The 12,172-nt window shown below is 31.5% G+C and overlaps 1 protein-coding gene across 1 annotated transcript in view; it reads right to left on the reverse strand.

Annotated features, from left to right (window-relative positions):
- Positions 1–12,138, reverse strand: part of LOC138842857 (mucin-19) — a 98,814-nt gene extending 86,676 nt beyond the window's left edge. Inside the window, exons 1-14 of the mRNA XM_070046543.1 lie at positions 12,096–12,138; positions 11,714–11,764; positions 10,654–10,713; positions 9,805–10,033; positions 8,938–9,055; positions 8,451–8,511; positions 8,113–8,210; positions 6,063–6,273; positions 5,277–5,399; positions 4,730–4,853; positions 2,909–3,044; positions 1,586–1,678; positions 692–776; positions 381–518 (exon numbers count right to left, since the gene is read on the reverse strand). Coding sequence (XP_069902644.1) covers positions 381–518; positions 692–776; positions 1,586–1,678; positions 2,909–3,044; positions 4,730–4,853; positions 5,277–5,399; positions 6,063–6,273; positions 8,113–8,210; positions 8,451–8,511; positions 8,938–9,055; positions 9,805–10,033; positions 10,654–10,713; positions 11,714–11,764; positions 12,096–12,138 — 1,570 coding nt within the window. The remainder of the gene's footprint in view (positions 1–380; positions 519–691; positions 777–1,585; positions 1,679–2,908; positions 3,045–4,729; positions 4,854–5,276; positions 5,400–6,062; positions 6,274–8,112; positions 8,211–8,450; positions 8,512–8,937; positions 9,056–9,804; positions 10,034–10,653; positions 10,714–11,713; positions 11,765–12,095) is intronic.
- Between the last annotated feature and the right edge of the window lie 34 nt (positions 12,139–12,172).

Genomic DNA, 12,172 nt, shown 5'->3' on the forward strand with positions numbered 1-12,172 from the left:
AAGACAAGTTATAATAGCTTGTATTTGAAACTTGATTTTCAAAAGATTTATATGTATAATATTTTCATTTATTCTTCTACAAGTCAAAGCTTTAGTAACATATATTAGCAAAATGAAATAACAAAAATTATCAAACCTCACTTAATAAATCCTTAATTTAAAAACCTTAAAAATTTTAAATTGTTGAAAACCATTAGGAAATAGATTTTGTAATAAATAAAGCTGTCCTCACTGTATGTTAGAATTATTTTACTGCAATATGGAAGGAAAGATTAAGTAAAAATGCCTTATGGTCTAATGTCATTAATTGAGACAACTGAAAATTACACTAGATGGTTACAAGAGCGCCTTGGAAATAAAAACATATCTAGATGACTTACCTACGGTGTCTGTGAATTGGTTGGGTGGCATGGAAACATATAATTGCATCACAGGAACAATTTGTATTTGCAGTTTTCCATGAAAGTATGTTTCTGCTTGAAGGTATGAGGAAGATGCATTGGAGATCTGTATTTTTTCTGTTAAAGTAATAATTTATATTAATAACAATTGACATATTAAACAGTTTTTGATTTCTTAAAATGCTTTTATACTTTAATAGATTTTAAAAAGCAGAAACATTTAATATCCTTAAAGATTGAATAAATTAATGCATTTTATATTTATTTTAAAATGTTATTATTAAACTTACCTGAATAATAATAACCTTGATTTCTAATCTTGTCATTTGTGACTGTTCCATCTCTATTGAATATGTATTTTTCAACTGGAACAAACTAATATTTAAAGCACATTGTTAGTTCATATTAATTTACAATATTAATTCATTTTAGTGTAATATATGAACCTGAAATTTTTTTCCATAAAAGTTTAATTGTAATGGATTAATTTATAAATATCTAAAATATAGATCATTTTTAAAGCATTTCTTTTTTTGCGGTATGCGGGCCTCTCACTGCTGTGGCCTCTCCCATTGCAGAGCACAGGCTCCGGACGCACAGGCTCAGCGAGCCCGCTCCGCGGCACGTGGGATCCTCCCGGACCGGGGCACGAACCTATGTCCCCTGCATCAGCAAGCGGACTCTCAACCACTGCGCCACCAGGGAAGCCCTAAAGCATTTCTTATATCAATTCTTTGAAGAGGATTATAAAGGACTTTTCATCCCTGATTTGTAGATGAGGAAACCAAGACCCAAGAAGGTAACTTGGATTTCCAAAGGTCGAACCACTTGTAAGTACCAAAGATCAAGCTAGGTGACCTCCCCCCCATATAGGTCATCTCCACTTAAAATGATAATTCCAAATACATGAAATTCTAAACAAATATAAATGTCTTCTTAAATGGGCCATAGATTTTAATAATCGAATAAGCACATAAGGCTGACCTGTAATTAGCACATTAGTTATGTGTCTACGTTAATTTTGATATACTTAAGGATCCTTGGAACTATCCAGCTCTTCCAGAGACTTTACCAATCTTATTTATGCTTTTAATTTACACAGTAAAACCTCTCTTTTACAACCTGAAAATTCTGAATTTGTGGAGTAACTGATTCGATTTTGCTTTAGGAATCTGATTACTTACCGAATTCAAGAGGAGTGTAACACTATTTAAGCACGTTCCTGACTGACCACTTGGACATGGACGAAGCTCAACACTAATAGACCAATCTTTATCCTGTTAAAAAATGCATTTCATGTAAATTTTTATTAAAATGTCATTGAATATATGCTATTACTATGTGATTCATTCACAATGCATGTTTGCATTTCAAATATGCAAAAGGCTTACATCTTATCATTCTGCTCTGAAACTAGAGACCTAGTTCAGTCAATGGCACAGTCTAGGATTGGCCAAAAGCTTTACAGATGGTTCAAGTTTCTTGCATCTAAGACTATTTAAGTAGTCTATAACTGGTGGATTTTCATAACATTATTTTTTTTTTTCTTTTAGCTTTACTTTTTATCTTCTCCAAAGGAATTGTGCTGCATTATTGAGACTAATAGGACTTAGAGGGAACATAGCTTGTTTATTCTCTGGAAAAATCCACGATGTCAACTTAAATCCAATGAGAGAGGTATTTAATTTGTCAACCCATAATAAAAGTCATGCCAAACATTGACTTCCAGTTTTCATTTCAAGATCTAGGAATCTCTAATCTATAAGAAGCAAATATTCTGTATATTTTGACATATTTCCCTCTCACTTTGCCCATCCCCTATTCTCATGGATTATGTGAGGAGTATTACAAAAAAGGAAAAAAGATTTGGAAAACTGGCTTTTGATAGCAGCAACTACATTTTTCAGATTACTGGTCATTGACCCACATCTCTCACTTCAGGAGTCACAAATTCTGCTCATCTTTGTTTCTGACCAGGAAGATTCAGTAAAATTTCCTGTTCTCATGCTAGCTAAAGGTACAAGCTACGAAATAGAATCCCCCTTTTATTGAACTTCGGATTACTTAAAATTTTAATATTGAAAAGAGTTTAAATGTAAGGATAACCTCTATCATACTGTTATATTATAAAAACTAAAAATAAATGTAAAAGAATAATGATGAAAGAGGAAGATCCTTTATGGAATGTAAAAGATAGTTTCATTTGAGGCACTAATGAACACATGCAAAGAAAAGTAGAAAAAGGAAAACTTTTCCCGGTGTATTTAGAAAATTATTAGTAATGAAGATTTTGATTGTTTTTGTTTATCAAGAATTTCTAAGGAGCACAGGTAATAATCATTGTCAATGTCAATATGTGACCGAAAGCAGATACTGAAATACATAACCAATGATTGAAGGGATGTTTGTTATTTTTAATAGTAAATAAAGATGAAGATTGTGTTTTAAAATGGCTGAGAAATAGTTTGATGTATCAGTTTTCTCAAGTGTTGTACACTGTTACGTACATGGATGGCCAAAAAGTGACAGTTTCCATGATGATTGTATTTAACACCATCAAAGGTGGTAATCAAACTTCCTTCCACCTTACATCTTCCAGGACATAGCATTTTAGTGCAAGACCACTTTGCTTCTTGGCATGTGCTGTTAAAATGCAATGGTTATGTTAAAGGTCATCAATTATGTTTTCTCTATGGTGAAAATAAATAACACAACATTAAAAAATCATAACTTAAACTACGACATCTAGTTAAGTTTTCTTACACCATTTTCATTCCCCACCCAACATCTCAGCTTTGATAAAATGTCTCATTGACCATGGTATCCTGGTATTTTAAAAGACTCTAATTCCATTGACCAAAATAATAACTTCTGCCTGCATTAAACATATAAAAACTTGTAAACTGGATTTCAGGAGTTTGTTTAAATGGAACACATTTCACTATTAGTATTAAAACACCTGTTACATGCCACATTATAGACCTGCACTGTCCAATATAGTATAGAGACATAGCTACTGATTATGTGAAATGCGGCTTGTCAGTCCAGATTGAAATCTGCTGTAAATGTAAAATACACACAGACTTCTAAGACTTAATATGAAAAAAGATTGTAAAATCTCTCAACATTTTATACTAATTTCATGTCGAAATGATAATATTTTGGATATGTAAAGTACATGATTATAATTAGTTCCACTTGTTTCTTTTTGCTTTTTAAAATGGATCAACTAAAAGTGTTAAATTATATATGTAGGTCGTATTTGTGGCTCACATTATATTTCTCTTGGACAGCACAGTTCTACACATTCAATAAATCATAGCTCTTGTTATTCATAATTATTATTAATATATTATTACCAGACTAATAGAACATTGCCTATTTATTGAGAAAATATTACAGTATTAATAATATATTAGTTTTCATTTAGTCAGTTTATTTCCTCACAAGGACACAGTACATTCTAGAAAGTCCTCTGAAGTCCAGCAGATATGTGGAGTTTCAGAGAAAAGGCATAATGAGGAACAGGGAAATCTGTCTGGTCAGAATATTGTTCCTGAATGCAAAAGGAAGAATCAAGCTATTCAACTAAAAGAGAAATAATCTACACTAACGTTTGGCACATTAAAATCCTATCTGGAGGTTTGGAGAGCACTGGTTTAATGGAATACAATTAGCAAAGTTTATATTTTTGTTATTGCTGTTGCCTCTTCTTCCCTTTCTCCCCCTCACCCCATTCCTTTCCAGCCTTACCCAAAATTTGCAAAGCAACTTTATTTTCCTTATGTAATGTAGTAATGTGGATAAGCTTTACACCAATACTTCTTGTGGCCAAGGTGACAGAAAGTACCAATAAAATGTCAAAAGTATAGAATCTAAAAAAAAAAATCCTATCTGGATTAAATGTATCTTCACCAATGTAGCCTCATATAAAAATTATTTGAAAAGTGTTGGGTTGTTTCTAATTGTATATTTTTAAATATTCTTGGAAATTAGCATATTGTTTCATTATTGTAACCATACTTTTGTATTATGCTTTGCTCTGTTTTGCAACCACCAATCGGTTTACTATTCAAAACACTATTTTAGTTAGTAAAAACACATTGTCTTTTAAAGATACAAAGAAAGCTCATATATTTTACATAAAACACAAAGCTTTCCTCAAAAATTGAAAGACAGAATATAAACACAGAAAATGCCAGAAGGTTGCTTTTTTTTTCTGAAAAGTTTATTTTACATGTGGATTTAGGGAATTACTTCAAATTACATTAAAATATTAGTATTATGTCACTATCAATAAAATGTAGACCAAAAGCACACACACATACCACTGAGAACCACAAGAACCTTCACGGATTTCTCCTGACTGATACACTTTTCCATTAGATTCACAGGGACAGTCAGCCTTCAACACACATCTCCCTTTCTCTCCAATATCATCCAATAGATAACCTAGAGTACATTATATAAAGTTAATCTTGAAACTATATAAACATCAGTAAATTCTCAAGCAGTGTGTTGTAAAATCACTTTTGAGGTTGTTCTTTCAAGTGTAAACATGCACTTAAAATGATAATTTCTATTTAAGAAATTTGAGAACTGGCAAGAGTATAGACAATTTTCGGAGCCACAGAGCAGTCCTTTTGAGCCTAATACAGAGCTAGCAAATCATCTGTGTAGTACCATGGCCCTCAGGTATTGTAGAGACAGAAATGCACATTAACTTTAAAAGTCTCTCTACCCCTCCCCTGCAGTATGCTAGAAGGATGGATTATAAATAGGTAATAATTTATTCATTAAATATCTTGTTAGAAACAAGATCCCACTATAACTGAGTCACTTCATTTTCAATTGTTTTAGTGTAAATAGTATTACCTTCTGGGCAGGTGCAGCCACTCACACATTCAATGCCTTGAAAAGGAGCCACATTAGAACAAGTTGCAGGATTTGAGGGACCACATTCTTTGTAGATATGTTTTTCTGGGCATCTAGGTTTTTCTGGAGAAATATAGAAATATGCATACATGGAAAATAAATGTGATAAATACATAATATTCTAATGTGGATCTTTTCAAATGGGATTCTTTGAGTCTACTTTTCAAGATATGTCAGTTTTTAAAGATATTCAGTACTAAATTATGCCAATTTCCTATGCATTATTTTATGATACAATATTTAATTTGGAGGAAATGTATATTATATAGTATCATTTTACCTTACTTTGAAATTGATATTCTATTTGTATTTTAACTTATAAAGACTGAACTAAGTATAAATGAAAAGTATATTCATATTTGTATGAAACTCATTTAGGTTTTCTAATTTTCTGAAAAAAATAATTACTCATCAACATACTTTCGATAACTTTTTCAGTTATTTTTTACAGAGTTTTTACAGAATTTCACAGAATTATTCATTTTTCCCAGTGACTTTTACTGATTATAAAGTTCCAAATTAAGATCTTAACACAAAGCACTTGTAGCAAGTAACCCCACAAAATGGACCTCAGTTTCCTCACAGGTACGTGTCAGAGACAAGATTATGGTCTCTGAGGTTTCTTCCAGGGCTTAAGCATTTGAGAAGACTACTTTGAAACACATCCCAACTTTAAGTGCTATAGAAGCTTCCTGATTTGGAATCTACAATATATTTGAAACCTACCACAAACCACATCAGGATCGTCTCTCCAGGATACATAGGTGCCAGGACCATCTGATGAACAGAGGCGGGACAATTCTGCATAAGTGTCACAGGTGGATTTTTTGTCTCTACTTTGGCAGTACTCATCAATGCAGATCATTTTGTAGTTGTTGGATAAAGTGCCAACCTTTCCACATTTCTCAAAGTAGGTTCCAATAATTTTGTTACAGTGCTAGGAAATAAAGCATGAAGTTTTAAGAAAACATAGGAAAAATGAAGAATCAAATGAGTATTTTGGGAAAGATAAATTCAGAAATTTATTTTGCATAATACCCTGTAGCTTTGACAGGAAAATTCTTGAACACTGGTTGAAATGGGGAGTTTTGAATCATTACATTTGGTACAGTGACTCCTAAAAGAAAACTTCACCTCTGATACTTTTGATTGTTATATAAGGACTTCAAAATTTGTTGTACCGAAACTCATCCAAAATTTCTCTAAAAGTGACATGAAGTTTAGAACTTGAGAAAATGAAAGGGGTGAGAAAAGGAAAGTTTGTCAATGTCAGAGATTGGGATGGTGAATGATTGATACCACAATACACAGAGGGATATTGACCCTTTAACTGTCAGTCTGCTTATATTTGATGAGCAAAAAAATAAAATGGACTGATTCTGTGCTTTCTTGGTGGGGGCCATGTGAGTCTGCTCTGGAAACAACATATCTGTTCTCATGTTGTTTAAGGAAGTAAAGACATATTGTCAAGCACAAAAAGTTCAAATTTCAAAATATTTTAATTACCACATAGCTTTTTGCTATCTTAACTATGTTTGTTTTCAGAGAAATATAAAAGCTACTAGCAAGCAAATAACACAGTTTGCACCAATTAAGCCCCAGGACAACTGATAACATTCTCCAAGTGAGGTATAAAATTAAGTGAAACAAAATCTTCAAAGATTGTTTGTTTTTAATGTACTATTCTTTGTGTATATTTCTCACTAGATTACAGGTTTCTTTGGAGCAAGAAATAGAACTTTATAATCTCTAGGCTTAACACAATGTCTTGTACATAGTAAGTTCTTACTAAATACACATTGGCTTTAATATAAATTTGTATACTCATTCAACTAACATTTTTGAGCAACCAGGCATAAGTTCTCACACACTGTGCAACTACCACAACAGTAAAACCTAATCTCTGTTATCACAGAGCTCATAATCTCTTAGGAAACATGTGAGAAAAACATGAGGAATTTTTATAGATCATAAGTACCAATGAGTGACATAGGGTAACAGAGGAAAGAGAAAGCAATTCTAACTGCAAAACTCCAGGAACATTTCACAAGGAAGAAAGCAGATGACCTTAGTTTGCTTTGCTAAAAGATGACAAGGTGGTTTAAATACAATACCCATTGTCAATTAAAACACAAGTCTCTTCTACCTATACTATTCATACATATCTTGGTCTTGAGAATTTTGTTCTAGATTGAAATAAGAATATGTGAAAATTCCTTCAGTCATCAAATGAGTGCAATCTACCAAATTCAACATTAAGAGTTTCTGCAAGTGCAGAAAATTCAGAATAAATGATGACTATTTTCAAGTGCTGTAGTCAAAAATATTATCTGTAACTTTTTCAGAAAGAAGGTAAAGTACACTGGAGATGACAATTCAGACTGGCTATCTGGGGCGAAAGTAAGGGAGTGAGAGCAGAAAGTAGTTCTTAGGAATGCACTACAGGGATTTCTAAACTGTAAGAGTCAAGTCAGTCCTTATTAAGAAATAATCATGGAGAGGTGAAGCATGTCAGTTTACAGACCAACTAAAACACTGTTCAAAGGAAATTACAATTGTTACACTCATATATAGTAAATATCATTTAAAAAAAAACACTTATTTTAGCATCTACAGCTAAACTAAAGCAGAGAAACAGACCACAGGGACATTGGAGAGGAAGCAATGGCAAAATTCTAATAAGGTCTGAGTGTTAGAAAAGGATGTTGGCTATCCAAATTGAAACCAAAGGGAATATTGTTGAAATCTGCTATTAAATGAAATATATATTTCTTACATGCACTCCATCTTCACAAACTTGATAGCTTTTGGTAACAGCTTTGGGACAATTACCAGGAATTTTACTATTGTCAATGTGCTCATTAATATCTTCTCCTTGAAAAGAAAGCAATGTTAACTTCAAGATATTCATTTTTTATATATATATATATATACACATTATTTTCAAGATAAATATGGACTTGACAATATAAATATATTTTTTTATTTTAACAATTTCTCATTCTATAGACAAATGCAAATTGTTAATTGTTAGATTTATCCAAATATGAAAAATTACTTTATAATTTCCTTTTGGGAGGCAATTTTCTTAGACAAAATGCATTGAAATCTTACCTGGAATGCTGTTGAAGTCACCACAAAGACCACAAGTTGCATACTGCTTGTGAAGAGTGAGCTTTAAAAAAAGGTTACGTGTATGTTTATAAAATATTGAAAATATCTCAAGACAAAGTTTAACCAAACCAAAAGACAGGCCCTCTTCATGTTCAATTTTACCTAAGCTGGTTACTTAGGAATGTATTACAGGGCCTTTTCTAAAGGATTTAGATTTAGAATTTGGCAAGATCCTGACTTCACTTTTACTAACTGTGTCTTTGGGTGGATTATTTAACTTTTATTAGCCTGAATTTCCTTAGTTCCATCATCTGTAAAATAAGATTAATAACCATATTTTAAATATTAGATAATCCTTAGTACAGTGCCTGATACATAGAGATTTCTCAATAAATCTTAGTTCTTATTTTCCTTATATTGTATTATTTTATAACTGAAAGTAAAGAACAAAAAGCACAAACTATAAGAAGATCATAGATGGACTTACCGAGAGTTTATTATATTCATCCCACATTAAAGACAGGATTCCTCTACGGCTATTCAGAACATTATGTTCTCCATATTTCTTAATGTGAATCATCTTATTGTCATATGGTATCTGTACACTGAAAAGTATAAAATACAAGTACATATAAAAGGTGTAAGAACAGTATTATTACATCATGTTTTTTTCTGGTAATTCATGTTTCTATATTTAGTATCATAAATATAATACTGCTAATAAATAGTAAAGTTTTTTTTTCTGATCATTTCAGAAGAAGAGACACAATGGCTTTCATCTGATTTTGGAAAGACTTGTAAGGAACAATGAATAAATCTTTGAGGCTTTGGAGAAATGAACAAGAAGAAACTGGTCCATTATAAGAATAAAATGATTAAATAATTTGAAATGTTCACAAGCAGAATATCATGCCTCACTTTCTTATCCTGAAAAATATTCAAATATGTCATCCCTTCCAAATATAAATTGCTACTTCTAAAAACAATGGCCTAAGTTTTAATGTATTGTAAAAGCTCAAATTTTTATTTAGCATTAAGCATGCAAATGAAAATTGAAATATTCTATTAACAGTTTTGTTGAATATGCATGTTGCCCCAAATCTAGATATTCAAAATAGTCAAACAACAGAACTACTCTTTTTTTCCCAGCTTGTGATAGGAATAAATATAATATCTTATAATCCCACATATAGCAAAGTCTTATACATTTTACAAGAACTTATTATAAATATCAATATGAGCACCAAAATAGGAAAAGAGTACTATCTCTCCCCTAATAAACCTTTTATTTTCTTTTTGCTCAGGTTACTTCAAGTGATTCTATAGCCTTTATTCAAAACACTGTGACATTTACCTTTCTCCATTAACTAAAATGATATTGCCAACAATAGAGATGACATTACTGTCTACTATAACTGTTATTTTTTCAATCTCACTATCATTGTTTCGTTTGATCTCAATATTGAATTCTCCTCCAGATTCAACACAGTGACGGCAGAAACTATACGTGCATGAAGACTCAAAGGAAAAGACACGGCCGTTGAAAGCTTTATATGCTCCTTTGCCCCAAGTAGAAACTTCACCTACAAAATATTTAGGGTAGAATATTCATTACTATTTAGAACAATTAATGTAGCTTCTAGTTTCGGTTTTTTAAGTGTTTATGTACCAAGAAAAAAAATCACTGAAAGGTACTATTCTCACATCCACCTTAAGTCTGTATTTTTCTTTCTTATATACTGCAAAATGTGCTAAAAGTAATATCTGAGTACTTGCAAATACCCAAAGTTGGCTAAAACAAAAAAAGTAAAACATCTTGTTTCCCAGTGGAAAAGGGAAATTGTCTCTACTATGGGAAGGGATATATGGAGGGAAGCTGTGGTCTGTTTGCTCGTTTGTTTTGCTTTTTGTAGAGCTAGCTTTTCTAATGTTGTCTGAGTGGGTTATCATTAATATTAAATAAGTATAAAGAATTATATTATTTCTCTCTATACATATATGTGTATGTACATATGTTATGTGTGTGTATATATGTTATGTGTATGTGTGGTGGGTGTCTGTGTCTGTGTGTGTGTATAAAACAGATAGATGATAGAAAAATTTTTTAAACCAGTTTCAAATTCTCGATACTTTGAAATCTCATTAGGTACTGGTTGTCTTGGTCATATAAATATGGATATAAATCAGAGTCATTTTTACTTACCAATAGTTGTGTTTGTTTCTGAGTATTTGGGGGTTGCTTCTGGAATATGGGTTCCTTTTCCTATTCAACACAATACATAGATTACTTAAATTACAAATATATATTGACTTTAAATATACAGGATATTTGGTCTTCTACATGGGAATTTAAAAGTTGGTATTGAAGGCCATCAGTGGGTTTTTTTTAATCCTAAATATATAATTTGATTTTGTGACAGCTATGATTTGTCAAAGTCATATGTATGATTATCTTTGAAGCCCATATTTTTTCTTGTAGCAATCAGCCACAATATGTTCAGAAATCATTGACAGTTTATTCATTTTGGGTCATGTACAATTAATAACATATGCTGTATTCCTTACAGAACTATATTTTCAACTTCAAAAATAGAATATTTGTAGTCTATTTTTATTGGAAAATGCTACCCAAACAGGCCCAAGATAGATTTTATTAAATCAGCCTACTGTATAATACTAATAACTCAATCATCTATATACAAAAATAATCAGTTCTCCTGATCAAAGGGAAAAATTCATAACCTTGAAGATTTGTTTCCCATTATCATTTATTTCCAATGCATGGACCCTTTTATGCAACCAAGTAAACACATGAAGTCTTAGAGCAAGGTTTAAAAGCAAGCAGAATAGAATAGTAACAACAATTTTAAAAAGTGAACATTTTGATAGAATTTTAAAATATTTTTCACAATGCCATTTATGTATATCTTGAGGCCACTTCTCTTTGCCCAGGTTGAGTGATAATAGATTAAATTCTTAATTTATTTATAAAATCATTCTTTAAATACTATATCTAAAATGATAAAGGGGAAGTTGTATTGTTTTATTTAGGTTCTATTAAGATATAATTTAATCTTTCTTATTCAAAAAATTGTTTCAAGTATCCAATTGGTCATCTAAATTTTAGTACTGGAAGAGGAGAAGCACTTAGATGTTCAATGCTACATGAGAAACACATAATAATATCAAGGCCTAGCAAATCAATAATCAACAGAACATCTTACATATACATTATAAACACTGAACATTAAAAATCAAACTACCTGGAGTGCTGAGTAGTCCAGAAGTACTGTAGTCAGATGAGCTTGTGACACCTATTTAATATAAAATGATTAGGCTGTTTATGTGTATAATTTTATCTGGTAAAATATGAAAAAAATATTTTTAGATCTGATGTATAAACCATAGATCCAAGTTCAGCAATGGTATGCTAGCAGACTTAAAACCACGTGAAGCTATATAAGAAAAAAATATTATCAACTCAACAACCTGCTGGAGTAACAAAATTATAAGTCTCACTACTAAATGAACTGACACCAAATTACTTTATTCCAGATAAATTGCCTTAAAACTTGTTCAGGGAAAGAGAAAAGGGTTGTGTAGACAGGACTCCAAGTCTGATATTTCAGTTTCAACCAAACTTACTCCCACTTTGAATTGTTTTACACTTGGGAAACCTAGGTACCATTTCAAGATGTCAACTGAATAAAGGATTCTGCATT

This window comes from Globicephala melas, chromosome 10 (genome assembly GCF_963455315.2).
Source record: "Globicephala melas chromosome 10, mGloMel1.2, whole genome shotgun sequence".
In the NCBI taxonomy this organism is placed as follows: domain Eukaryota; kingdom Metazoa; phylum Chordata; class Mammalia; order Artiodactyla; family Delphinidae; genus Globicephala; species Globicephala melas.